Source organism: Micropterus salmoides, unplaced genomic scaffold (genome assembly GCF_014851395.1).
Source record: "Micropterus salmoides isolate LMB-PRFRI ecotype aquatic unplaced genomic scaffold, ASM1485139v1 Ms_hic_scaffold_17, whole genome shotgun sequence".
NCBI lineage: Eukaryota > Metazoa > Chordata > Actinopteri > Centrarchiformes > Centrarchidae > Micropterus > Micropterus salmoides.
The window spans coordinates 1,905,307-1,919,880 of record NW_024040817.1 but is presented as its reverse complement, the minus strand read 5'-3'; the positions used below and the strand labels follow the sequence as shown (position 1 = coordinate 1,919,880).

The window sequence follows — 14,574 nt, the reverse complement described above, 5'->3', positions numbered from 1 at the left end:
TTTACTGGATGACTTTTATTTGAGTAACATTTTAGTGTGGTATCTGTACTTTTACTTAAGTAGGAACATTTAGTACTTTTCCCACCACTGAACAATGGTTATTCTACAAGAGGAGCTGAATTCCATCAGTCCTCTGAGTGTTTCTGATTTATGCACCACTGATGAACTGAAAAGTTGCCACAGATTTTCTTTTTCCTTCAGACTTTTCAGACATCACACATGTACCACAATAGAATTACTGAATTATGAACAGAGAAATGATTATTGTCTCTTGTCAACTACTAGAAATGTGTCACTGAGCTGAACAAGGATGGAGACTCCTGGATTGGTCTACAGTTCACAGAATGGACAGGATGGAAATGGGTGGACGACTCACCGCTGACACTAAAGTGAGACGCTTTTAAAGTTTTTAGTTTCCTTCACAATTCATTTTGTTAATAAAAGAAGTTTGTTTTTAAAATTATGAAAACAAATGAAAAAAATATTACTTCACATTTTATTAATTTACAAAGCTGAATTATGTGTTAAACACGTTATTAAAAATGTAATTGTCATTTATTACTCACAATAAAAATGATAAAAAATCCAACAGCTTCCTTCAAATTGAAAATAATCAGGAGTGACAACATTTTATTTCTCCTACAGGTTCTGGGCATCAGGACACCCGCACAGCAACTATTATTACGCTGCATGCTGCGATAAACAAGGAAATTGGATGAGCAGATTTAATGATCAGAAGAACTGGATCTGTGAGAAATAGATTTCCTGTTTTCTTGAGGACAGAGGGGTGTGTAGTGTTGGGATCAACTTTGTCAAATCAGACCAACTCACATTTTACATTTCTTCAGTTGTTCATTCTGTGTTGCATCCTGAACAACCTGGATTACATAGATATTGTTCCTCTGCCCTACACAGTGAACAGTCTGGTTGGAAGTCATCCACACAACTACATGTGCACTTACCCTCTCTGCAGAGAGGGATATTACAACAGCCTGTTTTCAAAAAGCCTAAGATGTCACATACATGACAACAAGGGGAAAGACGGCTCCTTTCTGTTTCAGTGTTATTTAAGCCATTATCATAAAGGACAAACCTCATAGGCTTCTTCCACAGACCACTTACTGATGTAGTTACACTTGGGAGGAGGAAAGATTATGAATGTGTTTTGGAGAGAAGGATGCATCTGACGGCCAATCAGATTTCAATCCATTATGGTTGCATTTATGCTGTGCTATGTCAGAAGTTGTAGATATAATTCTTAAAAAAAACAAATTGCATCAAACCTTCATTGTTGTCACTGAATGTAATCTAGTATTTAAAATTTGTTCAACGACAGAATCAACATTCTGCCGGTGCAGCCAGTTGGGAAACATGTTTTCATTCTGCATGAATGGCTGTAACTGTATACAGTAAACATATTTAAGATAGAGAAATGATTAATTCACAAAGGGAACACATTACTGTTAAGCTGACGATACACATGGCAACTTTTTGAGCAATCTTGCTAGTGGCGAGTCCGACTGTTTTGAACGAATAGCGGGCGGGGCGCGGCGGGGGCCCCAGTGTTGGGGGGAGGGGATTACGGTAGTAATCTTTACTCAACACCGGCAACATTGCCCAGCACCATTGCTCTAAAAGTTGCTCCGTGTATTGACAGCTTTAGTCTTACAAATGTAACAGTTATGTAATAGTTTTCATCTTTAGACCCTAGAAAGATGACATGAATGAAACAGATTACACATCCTATGGTGTTTTACACATACAGCATATTTTCTAGCTTTTGCTATGGCTTTATTTTTGAAATGATTAATATTGTTCACATACTTTGCATCTTTTCTCTGTGCTCCTCTACACCGTTATCTATCTCTGAATGTCAAGTTGTGCAGGTAGCAGAGCTAAGTCTTAAAAGTAAGCTGCACTTAAAGGTTGCATTTGCAATTCTTGAGAAATCCAATCCAATGATAAACACCATGATATAGAGCGAACAGCGACACATTAAGTTATGTAACCAACCCTTACATAGTTGCTGCATCGAAGCTGACATGAAGCTAACCTGCAGAGAGGACGAGACGGTCCCAGAGCCAGCACACCAGCTCCAGACACCAATACTCACAACTCTCCTGCTACTATAGCTAACATCACAACAACAGCATGTCTTGGTGAACTACTAAAGTAAGCAGATTTTTTTTTTTACCTTAATTTTACAAGGCAAGTCTATTAAGAACAGATTCTTATTCACAATAATGGCCTGACAGGAGACAAAGGCCTCCTGTAGGGAATGTGTACTGGGATTAAATAAATACCTTCAAGACCAAAGTAAAGAATAAAAAAAACAGCCAACAAGAAACATGATAACAGACTCTCCAGCTACTATAGCTAACATCACAACAGTCTACACACCTTCAGTAATGTAACCAGTACAGAGATAACAATATAACCAGGGCACAACAGTTAAAGGGAATGATGAAGACAGCAGCAGGGCGACATAAAAAAAACCTCGTCTAAGATAACGTGAAGGAGTTAAATTAGTCTGTAAATAAGTTGGTGATTATGCCTTAAGAAGTATGTCAGTAGGCAAGTCATTTAACGTTACCTGACACACAAATTGTGGCTAGAATGGCTGGAATACTGTGGCACGGTCCGAGAAAGTTTGTTTCCCATTTACAGGGCCAGAAAAAAAACGTATTATCATCCCAGTGCGCACACAGAACGGACAGGTAGTGGACTGTGAGGAGATATTTGCTGAATTTGAAAAAAAGACATGTATTGGATGAGAATCGCCAACCTCAACTTTAAGGTAATAATGACATAGTCTGCATGTGTGTCAATAAGGAAGATCATCTTTTTTTAATACAGTTACAACAGCACAATGACTATTATCATCAAACCATTGACACTTAAACCACAGCTCATCATGTAATTTCGTCTACGAGACCGAACAAAATGAACCTTTCTGGTCAACACATCACATTTCCCGTGTCCTAGATACACGTGTGTGCATAATGCATGGGGAACAACGAATGCAGCTATGCACATTTGTAAATAATACATCTGCTGTTGGTGAAAACCTTGTATTTCTTTATTTTTCACCTTCAAATATACTTTTATATAGTTTATATATCTAGTGGGGTTTTTCAGTTAACAATAACATATATGTTTTTGTGTGCATCTGTGTTAGTGGTGTGTCCTGTCTTCACTTCCTGTGGTGAAGGCTGCCCAAAATAAAGATAAAGAGGTAGACAGTGAAACGGTTCAGCAAAGTTTTCCAAAAATGGATGTTAAGTATTCTTGCTGCACCAGATTCAAGCTTAAATGTGAGATATACCAGAAGAGTTCAAGACAACAGAGGTGCCAGAGAGGAGAATCAGTTGGAGATCTTAGAAGATGAAGAGCATCTCTCTGATCCAAGTAAGTCTGACATTATGTTGTAAAAGTGCAGTTAATGTATTTAATCTGGTGCCACGGGAGTTATTATCCTTATTGAGAGAATGACAATGAGTAATAAAAACTCTGCAGTTCAAAGTGACCACTTTAAACTTCAGACAAGCATAATAAAAATTTATTTTGTCTCTGTAGAACCACAGACTCTGAAGAATCTGTGTCACTGCAGCGACTCTGGGAGTGATTTATCTCTTGATATTGGCTGGAGTCTTCATATGCTGTGAGAAATTAAGATTTTAATCCACATTATTATAACTTGAGTACCTATCTGTTTATTTTGTAACATCATGTTTTAAGCATTTTTCTCTCTGAGATAACATAATGGGTGCATGTTCATGTATTTTACAAAGACGTCATGTTACTTTCTTCAGTATTTTTTATCCAAGAGACTTTTTTGAAAAAACACTAAAACTAGTTAACACAGGTTCATACACCTGCCGCTCTATGCAGAAGAGGAAGAGAAACAGAATTAGAAAGACATCCAAGACAGCGAATAGCACTGTGGCTTCACAGCAAGAAGGTTGCGGGTTCAAAACCCTGTTGTCCCGGCCTTTCTGTGCGGAGTTTGCATGTTCTCCCCGTGTCTGAGTGGGTTTCCTCCGGGTGCTCCGGTTCCACCCACCATCAAAAACATGTTGTTAGGTTTTCCAGTCAGTGCCAGAATGAATTTCTCAACATGTACGATACAGTATCTTCTTCACTCTCTCTGGGCTTTGATCATTAATGGCAGTGTAGCTCACTTTATATAGTTCCAGCGGAGGCTGATAATCAAATGACAGTTTATAGACAGCACTATCCAGATGCCAGTGATTCAGCAAACAGATTTCATCCTCGTGGGACGTCGGACACAGCAAATGCTGGTGTTGGGAGAATGAGAACTAAGTGTGTGAATTCTCACTTTAATTGAGCATTACTTGCTGCAGCCAGCTCAGAGTCAATATATATGTATAATGACAGTCAGTCTGCAGATGGGACTCTCAACTTTTAAACAGCGGCAGATCATTCCTTATTTATTGCTTCATAGGCATGAATTATTTGGAAATGCAGAATGTTTTGGTGTTGTTGGTGTGTTTCTTATGTTTCTGTGCTTCTCACCAGATATTTCAGTCACTTTGGAAAAAGACCAGCTGCAGACCAGATACGACAAACTGTACAACAACTACAGCGAGCTGCAGGGACAAATTTCAGGTAAGAAAGGTTTCAAAACAAATAAGAAATACCATAACATACAAGATCAACTGAACACTGCATATTAAGTATACAGATACACCTCGTTATTTTTCTCAAGACATGGCAGTCCGCTACAGAGCAGTTACCAAACACTGAGGAAAAAAAACATCCAGTTAGAATAACAATATTTTATGCTGTTGAACTGTTTTGCTGTGTTTATTTCTGTTCCAAATTAGACACAAACCCTGAGTGTATTTATACAGCAAACAAGTAGCAGGCAAGAAAGATTTTTAGATAAATAGTTATTAGTTAATCAACCACAAGTCTCATCAATGTGACAGTGAATGAACACTTGTTTGACATCAAGGGAAGTGTCCTGAAGGATGGAAGAGATTTGGATCCAGCGGTTACTTTAAATTCAACGAGAAGAAAACTTGGTCTGAGAGCAGAGATGACTGTCAAAGGAAAGGAGCAGATCTGGTGGTCATAAACAACAAAGAGGAACAGGTGAGTTGTTTTGTTTTTTTTAACTGAGTGTGTGATCGTAGATGTAGCTGCCAGTGATATGTCACTATCTTTAATCTGCTTCCAGTCATCTTCCTACGATGGCGTATTAGAGCCATTGTAGGTTAAAAGGAATTATGGAGCCCAGCCAATACAAGAACTCTTATTAGATGTTCTGACATTAAAGAGTGTGGAACCTTTAAATATGAATGAACATCCAGAGTTGAAGAGGGAGCGACCTTAGCAACAACTCAGTATGGCAGAGCCTATATGTCATAAGCGTAAGTGTCCACAGTGTTGTGTAATTACTTTCTGTCAGAAGGGGGAGACAAAAGTGAAAAGAGAAAAAATAATTTTCAGTTTGTTATTAAAGGCTCTGTATCAAAAGTAGGCTACACAGATGTTAATAACAAAAGCAGTCACATCTAAGCTACTTCACCAAGCAGTATTATGAGATAACTTCTTCTGTTTAAAGACCAAATGCATAGAAATTGGGTGAGAACTGCAGACATGTATAAATGACTAAAATGTGACACATGCTTTCAAGTGGCTTTTTTCCTGTCCCTCATTTCTGCCTAACTGCCTTCTCTTATGCCTGCGCGGACTGTTGTCTTATATTTTCAATGACTGAAAACCACTAAAACCACTAATACCAACATTTCCCGGCTCAGTAATAATGATTAAAAAAAATCTGCAACAGCTCAGATATGTTGTTGTGGCTTCCTGTCTTCACCCCTGTCAAATTTATTTGTCTGTTCGGTCTGCCATCAGGCCTCAAATTGTAAGCCTGTTCATGAAGTACTGATTCAAAATAAATGTAATTCAACCTGCTTTGACTCTCTGTACTGTAGGCATGTGGTTACATGTCCTTCTCGCTTTTGTAGATGAGCAAAGAAATTATATATATAATTTCTACTGTATATAAAAGTGGTCTGCATGAATAAAATCCTAACACACATGGAATTACTGAATTATGAACGGATAAATTATTATTGTCTCTTGTCAACTACTAGAAATTTGTCATTGAGCTGATGAAGAGCATGAAGTATGGAGACTCCTGGATCGGTCTACGCGCCACAAAAAAATGGACACAAACAACATGGGTACGGGAATGGGAATGGGTGGACAGCTCGCCGCTGACAGAAATGTGAGATGTTTTAAAAGGTTTTTTTGTTTCTATCACAATTCCACTAGTTACTAAAATAAGTCAGTTTTTAAAAGTAGGATGTAAACAAATAATACAAAAACATCAATACAGTTTATACCAATTTGCAAAATTTAATTAAGTGTTAAATAAGGTATTAAAAATGAAATTGCTATTTATTACAGCTAATATAAATATTTGAAGTGAAATCTAACTAAAAATAATCAGGAGTGACAACATTTTATTTGTCCTACAGGTTCTGGGCAGCAGGATCGCCACAGCAGCCCTTGAACCAGTACGCTGCAACAAGCTGCAATCAGGAAGGGAAATGGACACAGAGTGTTTATTATGATCATAAGCGCTGGATCTGTGAGAAAGAGATTTTCTGTTTTCCTTGATGACAGAGGGGTGTGTAGTGTTGTCAAATCAGAACAGTTCACATTTTAGTCTGTGTTGCATGCTAAACAACCTGGATTGCATAGATATTGTTCCTCTGTCCTGGCAGACAAGACTAAAAACTTCAGAGCTATTACAGAGTGACAAGCCTGGTTGGAAGCAAGCGTGAAGCTTCCGGTCAGCGATCTGATGCGTACGCGGAAGTCCCTGAAACCTGCATTCTATTTAACGGCCAGCAGGGGGCGACTCTTCTGGTTGCAAAAAGAAGTCCGTCTCTATCAGAAATAATGGTAAAATGAGGCTACTTCTCAGCTGAATAATTACCTCAAGTTAAGACTTTCATAATGAGTTTACGGTCTCAGTTGCTGGTTTTAAGTCTTCAATACAAAATGATGTTGATTTAGTAAATAATGGTCCTATTTATTTTTAAATAGACCATAAAGCAGAAGCAGAGTATGTTTCAGGGCGGGATTGTCTATGATTGACAAGTTGTTACCTTGGCGACCTGTCAATCAGGCAAGAGCCGGCTCGTACCTTCCGCCGTATTGTCACTTCCTGGTTGCACAAACTCAACATGGTTGTCATTTTAGAGGTTAGAGGGTTAGAGGGTCATTTTAGAGGGAGGTTTTAGAGGGTTAAGATGTCACTGTAACTTTAGTCAACATTACAACTTGGTTCTCCTTGGTTTCGGTTTCTCTGTAGAAACATTTCCTGTTTTGGCCTGTTAATCTGTTGTGTGTGTACAAGGTGTGTCATGGTGTGAAAATGTGGTTAGATCTATTAATACATGCATATTGTTGTTGCTGAAAGAAAACCTTGTATCTCCAAATTCTATCCTTTTTAAAAAATATATATTTTCAGTTTTATACTCATGTATTAATATTGTTTGTATAAATTGTTTCATACAGTGAATCCAAAGATTTGGCAACACAGTCTCCTTACTAAAGTTACAAAAAACACAAAACTGGATCCAGAAGAGTCAAATGAATAAAAAGTGTGTGTTTCTTTGCTGCTACTTCCTCAGTGTTCTCTACCGAAACCAGACAGATGTCACATCATGCAAGACTGTCAGCAGCATCAGTACAGTTTATTATGTTAATGAATTTATATCTATACAGTTAGTGCTAAGTATACTTGTACACAGCAAAGTTTTATAGCAGCACAGTGCAGTTACAGGAAGTGAAGTGCAGCTACTGTTCAACTGTCTCAGTCCTATCAAGATGTCCTCAGATATTTCTGTCAAACCAGATTTCTCAAAGAAGGTGAGATACAACAGAAAGGTGCAGGAAGACAACATGGAGTGGGAGGAAAGAACGGTGGCTATCTACGAGAGTGCATACAATATCAGAAATGATCACACTGATCTTCAGTCACACGACGGAGGTAAGTGAGAAATTATGACAATAATATCACTCAGTTCAGCTTGTTACACTTATATATATTTCCAATCCCACGGAACTGTGGCCTGTCAGAGTCTGTTTGTTTCTATTTATCTACAGTATAGAACATAATCCAAATAACTAAAGGAAACACAAGGGTTCATTCCATACATGTAATAAATGATTTCCTGTAGATGGTCAGACAGATTAAGTTCAGGGTAAATTACTCATTTTAGGTGCTGTGTTGCTGTAATCTTCTGCCACTTTAGTCAAAATTGCCACAAAATATTTATGAACACAACCTCCATCTAATACTTTGGGCATTATTCATATTAGTTATGGTAAATATGACCATTGTATTCCCGCAACAGGAAATAATACTTTTAATACTTTTTTAATAATTCTTTACTCATGATTTTGTTTTTCTGGTGCCGAAATTTTTCTCTGTGTTGGTGTATTATTAAAAATACAAAACTGACTTAATTTTGGGTTAACACGCGTTACTGAGATTGTAACGTGTATAATATTAAAGATTTTATTTTAGTAATGCACTATATTACTGCATTAAAGCAAAAAGCAATACTTATTACTGTAATTGCATTACTTTTGTAACGCGTTACTCCCAACTGCATTTAACTAACAATCATTTCTGAGATCTAGAGAAGCATCAACTCAAGTAAAGACCATTTTACAAAAGAATGCAAAGTGCAACCACATAACAGGAAGACTTTAATACAGAGATTCAAGAGGAGATGATGCAAAGTCAGTTTAACAGCTTTTAGTTATGAGTCAGTTGTGCATTTTAATTGTCCTTTATAACTCTACATCTCAGATCGGTTCATATTTGCTTTACATCACTATAATAATTGGTCAACATAACAGTCTTTATATGATTTGTTAAAATAATCAGTGGTTAGTAATGTTAAGACTCCATTTTACAGTTGTGAACAGATGTCGACCAACCACAGATGAAGGCAGTGAAGCTGTTGAGTTAAAGGTTATGTAAACAGTGGGGGGATGATAACATGACGCATGTGGTTTTCCTTTAATGAACCCGCTCTCTGTGTGCTTTGCCACTTCCTCCAGCCGTCCAAAGCAGGCCTTTGAGAGCTGCTGCATTTTGTCTTGGAGTGCTGTGCTTTCTGACGATAACTGGAATCATCCTCCTATACATACTTTGTAAGATAAAATTCACCCCACAACTACTGACAACCAAATACTAAACCGGTTCACAATGAATGTTTAGTAAAACTGGTACAACTGGTCTATGAAGCGCATTCATGAAATGTTTTCCACCAAAGGTTGCTCAGTTACACTAAAATGTACTTTCCAGTACCCCACAACCATATCTAATGGAACAAGCTGCAAGAAGTTTCAGATTATGCGGTTCAAATGGTGCCAGATTCAGGCTTTAAACGATTAAGATTTTTAAAAATATAATACTGCCACGGCTCAGTAGGGAAACACTGTCAGTGTAAAGTGTACTAAAAACACATGAACTTTTGATGTAACGCCTTCAATGTGGGTAACTCAGACTAATGTAGCCTCATATTAGCTTTAGCTGAGCTTAAGAATACGTGTTTGCACGCAACAAAGACTATGGTTTTTGTGTCCCTAATTTTTACATTGCAGTCACACTAGGAGGGGAATTACTTAAATCGATTCTTTAAAAACCTTTACATCACATCTTTCACAGCAAAATATACCCTATACCTAAGAAACATTTTTCAGGATATCCTCTTTCACACCATTTTAGCACAGTTACTTGATGTTGCTGATGTGCATTTTAGTTCTTACTCACACGTCAGTAATCTACAATCTGAAATAGAAAGTGATGTTTAATTATTTGAAAGTAACTTAATTCTGTCTTTAGTTTAAAGTAAATGAATTAGTGTTGTTGGTGTGTTTCTTGTGTTGTTGCGGTTCTCACCAGATATTTCAGTCACTTTGGAAAAAGACCAGCTCCAGGGACAAATTTTAGGTAAACAAGGTTTCAATACAAATAAGTAAATTATTTAACATATAAATTTTCATATTGTCTAACTATTTTTTTTTCAATGTTTTTTTTTCACAAGACATGGCAGTCAACCACAGTCAGTTACAGAGCAGTTACAAGACACTGAGTAAAAATCACAGCCAGTTACAGGACGAAGTGAAGCAGCTTAAAAAAGAATCTGAAGGTAATAAAAGCTGCAAAAACTAACAGTGAACACTATCAAACCAATTCATACAATTTAACTCGACTCTGCCATTACTTTTCATCATAATTCTTTTAGAGCCTGTCCTCCACAGAAAAACTACCACATAGGTCGTTTAAGTCACACAACATTCCAACCTATGCTTACATTTATTGTGGCAGTGACCTCTAGTGGCCATACAAGGCAAACACATGACAAAGACAGTGACGAATTATTATTAGCCAGAAAGTGGAATTTTGGCGGTGGTGGTGGGTGGGGTGGAAGAATAGTAAGTTTGCCGCCCTTCACCCAGGAGACTGGCGTTCGATTCGAGTGTGAAACCACATTGTTGTTTTTAATGAAGTTAGCTACGTTAGCATTAGCATTAGTGTTAGCTATGTTAGAAACAAACAACAGTTGAACAGAAAAAAATACATAAAGCAAGAACATGTGATTTGCTCAAAGGCTCCAGAAAAGCTACAAAATGAACATTAGCTACATTAGTTTTGTAGCTTTAGCTAAACCTAAGTCAGTGTTTTTATGCATGTCGACAGGTTAACCTTCTTTTGTAGGTTTGGTCGGCCGTTATTGGAGGATACGCTCATATGAGCTGTATTTGGAACAGCACTGGTAGAAAGGCTCTATTTTATATGCTCTTATGAGTCGTTTATGGAGGTTGGTGAATACGACCTATGTTGTCGTTTAGGTTGGAGGACTTGTTCTTTTATGCTGTATCAATGCTGTTTTGCAATGTATCAATTTCTGTTACAAATGAGATACAAAACCTGAGTGTATTTTAGAGTTAACAACAAATGGCAGAAAATAGATATTCTTAGAAAATGAAACCACAGATTTTATCAATTTAACAGGGAATGACATGAAATCCATCTTTAAAACATTTGTTTGAAATGAAGGGAACTGGTGTCTTAAAGAATGGAAGAAATTTGGATGCAGCTGTTACCGTAAATTCAATGGGGAGAAAACTTGGTCTGACAGCAGATGGGACTGTTACACTAGAGGAGCAGATCTGGTGATCATAAACAACGAAGAGGAACAGGTGAGTGTGTTTGTTACTGAGTGTGTGATCTTAGATGTAGCTGCCAGTGATCTGTTACTTCTGTTTTTGACCTGCAGCCAGTCGGCTTCCTATGACGATGCATTAGGGCCATTGTAGGTGGAAATAAAAAACATTACGGAGCGAAGACAAAAAACACCTTGAATATCTCTGAGACTAAGGTTCTACAATTGAAAGAGAAAACTTGAAAAACAATGTTTCAGTAGAGTTTTGCATTATAACCATCTAAAAACTGAGGAGCAAACTGGCTCTGTTTGGGTCTTTGAGCTTTATCGGAGGTGCTGAAGTTCACATTTGTGGTGAGATTTCTGCCTGAAAGTGTTTTCAGGTAGTTTTAGTTTCCACCTCCTTGTCTCATCCTAACATACAGTCCCAAACGTGCTTCTGTGTCTGTCAGACGGTCTGAAGGGGAAACTACCACAGCAGCAGAGCAATAACGCAGGCTAATCCCCACACAGAAAAGGAAACATCCACCTGTCATCTTGCCACTCAGTTCCCTCGTTGTGATTCACTGTAAACATGTTGTAGAAGGAATGTAGAAGCAGATCTGTGTGGAAACTGTGTTACAAAACATCCACCAATATATTCTATATAGACACCTAAAGTTAGGTGAAATAAAAGTGACAATCCACCAAAACGCTGAAAGGTCAGAAGATGATAAGAGACACCAAATATCTGGGGATTTCCACAGATCCAGGAGCAGCAGGAAAGAGAGCCAAGAGGTGATGTAATGCTTAGAAACAGAGCTATAAAAGGAGGTCCAAAACAAGGTGAAAATCACTTGTTACATGGCTTCATGTCAACTCGGGTCTCTGTTCTGGTAACAGAATGGGACTCTACTTTGCATCCATCTCTGAACCTCTCCGCTGAAACTTTTCTTTTCTAACTGCTGTCTATTTTTGTTGAAAATAAACATGTTGGTAAAAGTTCAAGATTTTTTATCTGGCCTAAGTCTTTTTTTTACACGGCACTGTCTTCAGTGAATTTAAAAAGATACGTGCTTTTTGTAGGATCAATAGATTTGACGTATTTTTTACTTTTGATACTATGAACTTTTAAACCAGATACTTTTTCACTTTTACTTGAGTAGTATTTTACTGGATGACTTTTATTTGAGTAACATTTTAGTGTGGTATCTGTACTTTTACTTAAGTAGGAACATTTAGTACTTTTTCCCACCACTGAACAATGGTTATTCTACAAGAGGAGCTGAATTCCATCAGTCCTCTGAGTGTTTCTGATTTATGCACCACTGATGAACTGAAAAGTTGCCACAAATTTTCTTTTTCCTTCAGACTTTTCTGACATCACACATGTACCACAATAGAATTACTGAATTATGAACAGAGAAATGATTATTGTCTCTTGTCAACTACTAGAAATATGTCACTGAGCTGAACAAGGATGGAGACTCCTGGATTGGTCTACGGCCACAGAACGGACACAAACAGGATGGAAATGGAAATGGGTGGACGACTCGCCGCTGACAGTACAGTGAGACGCTTTTAAAGATTTTTGTTTCCATCACAATTCACAAGTCATTTAAAATAAGTTTTTAAAATTAGATGAAAACAAATGAAAAAAATGATGTGCTATACACAATTAATATTTCAAGTGAAATCCAACAGCTTCCTTCAAATTGAAAATAATCAGGAGTAACAACGTTTTATTTCTCCTACAGGTTCTGGGCCACAGGATTGCCACAGCAGCCCGGGGACCAGTACGCTGTAGTATGCTGCGATAAACAAGGAAAATGGACAGAGAGTAATCAAAATGACAATAAGAGCTGGATCTGTGAGAAAGACATTTCCTGATTTTGATGACAGAGGGATGTGTAGTGTTGGGATCAACTTTGTCATATTAGACAAATTCACATTTCACATTTGTTCAGTTGTATATTCTGTGTCACATGCTAAACAAACTGGATTATTTAGAAATAGTTCATCTGCCCTACATAGTGAACTGTCTGGTTGGAAGTCAGTGTTGGCCAGTAGCGTCGCTACAAGTAGCGCCGTTACTAGTTTAACTACAGTTGAATGAAATAGCTTTTCAGTAGCAAAACTCTTTTATTTGACCGAATAGCGTAGTAGTGTCCACACGCTACATTTTCTCGAGCATTTTTGAAGGATCGGTAAGTGACGTCTCCGCCACACACAACCCTGTATGTGTAGCTAGCGGAAGCACTTGAGTACAATACTAATAATTAATAAACAATGAAATGACATTATTAAAACTAAAGAAAGAGGAAAAAAATACCAAAACCAAACACAAAACATGTTACATTGAAAATGTGTCTTGCTTTTTGACAAGCACTAGAATTTTTCAAAGGAACAATTATTAAAATCACAAACAATATTAATGATAATGTGATCATTTTGCAGTAACTTTATACAAACAATGATTCTCAGTTTGCTGCATGAGGAATACATTTTGCTGCAATGATGGCAGTAAGTAGGAGAGTTTCTGTGTGATTCAGCTCTCTCTTGCGCACACACTTACTGCTTGTAGCAGGTTTTTATTCTTTCTTCTTTTGCTACTGTGGAATGAAGTAGGTTCAATATGAACTAGGCCTATAAAAGCTGCTTCCACAGACCACTTACTGATGGAGTTACACTTGGGAAGAGTAAAGACTGAATGTGTTTTGAACAGACAGATGCATCTGACGGTGAATCAAATGTCAATCCATCTTGAATGCTTGGCTGCGTTTACAATTGGGTTTTTTGCTATTCAAAAACTATCCAATCCACACAAGATGCTTTAACTGGCCAAGTATAAAGTGTTTTGGTAGCAGAATGTCAACTTAATTTTAACTACAACGCAATTGTCATCCATGGATACTGTGGAAATAAATGTTCATCAAACCTTTAACCTTGTCATTTCATATTGAGAAAGTAGCTAGGCTACATGTTGTCTTTCTGCATGCAAGTTTTTGGGCAGCCACAAATAAAGGCAGTCTGTGTCTGAACAAACTTCTGCTGCACTCAGGCAGCCTCATCAACAAAGGCTGTAACTGTATACAGTAAAGATATACAAGATAGTTAAATGATAACTTGCTGTTATCCCTGGTTATCCTGGTTAATAATAAGGTACAGTTATTTAGGAAATTGTCTTAAAAGTAAGTAGTTATAACTTCTCTGGCCTCTGACCTCTGGTGGACAGCACCCTATGTGGGGTTACAGACAGACACCACCCCGGTGGGGGAGAGCACGTCAGATGCTTCTCTGAACTTCCTTACCAAACTTGCTTTATAGAAAGACCCTCACTGGAATGCAGCAGGGGTTCTTCTTT

The 14,574-nt window shown here is 37.6% G+C and overlaps 2 protein-coding genes across 6 annotated transcripts in view; one reads left to right on the top strand and one right to left on the bottom strand.

Moving 5' to 3' along the window:
* The window catches only part of LOC119906777 (collagen alpha-1(XIV) chain-like), a 516,646-nt gene that overhangs the window by 346,399 nt on the left and 155,673 nt on the right, over window positions 1-14,574 (bottom strand). The gene's annotated exons all lie outside the window — the stretch shown is intronic.
* On the top strand, window positions 7,117-14,151 carry LOC119906788 (C-type lectin domain family 12 member B-like). 2 transcript variants are annotated; one of them, XM_038724149.1, is made up of 7 exons: window positions 7,117-8,038; window positions 9,121-9,213; window positions 9,968-10,015; window positions 10,110-10,214; window positions 11,126-11,268; window positions 12,666-12,780; window positions 12,968-14,151. In XM_038724149.1, exons 1-6 carry the CDS (start codon window positions 7,876-7,878, stop codon window positions 12,771-12,773), a joined length of 660 nt encoding a protein of 219 aa, XP_038580077.1. In that variant the 5' UTR covers window positions 7,117-7,875; the 3' UTR covers window positions 12,774-12,780; window positions 12,968-14,151. The 2 variants fall into 2 exon arrangements, with proteins under 2 accessions (XP_038580077.1, XP_038580078.1); XM_038724150.1 differs by lacking the exon at window positions 9,121-9,213 and having other exon boundaries at window positions 7,118-8,038.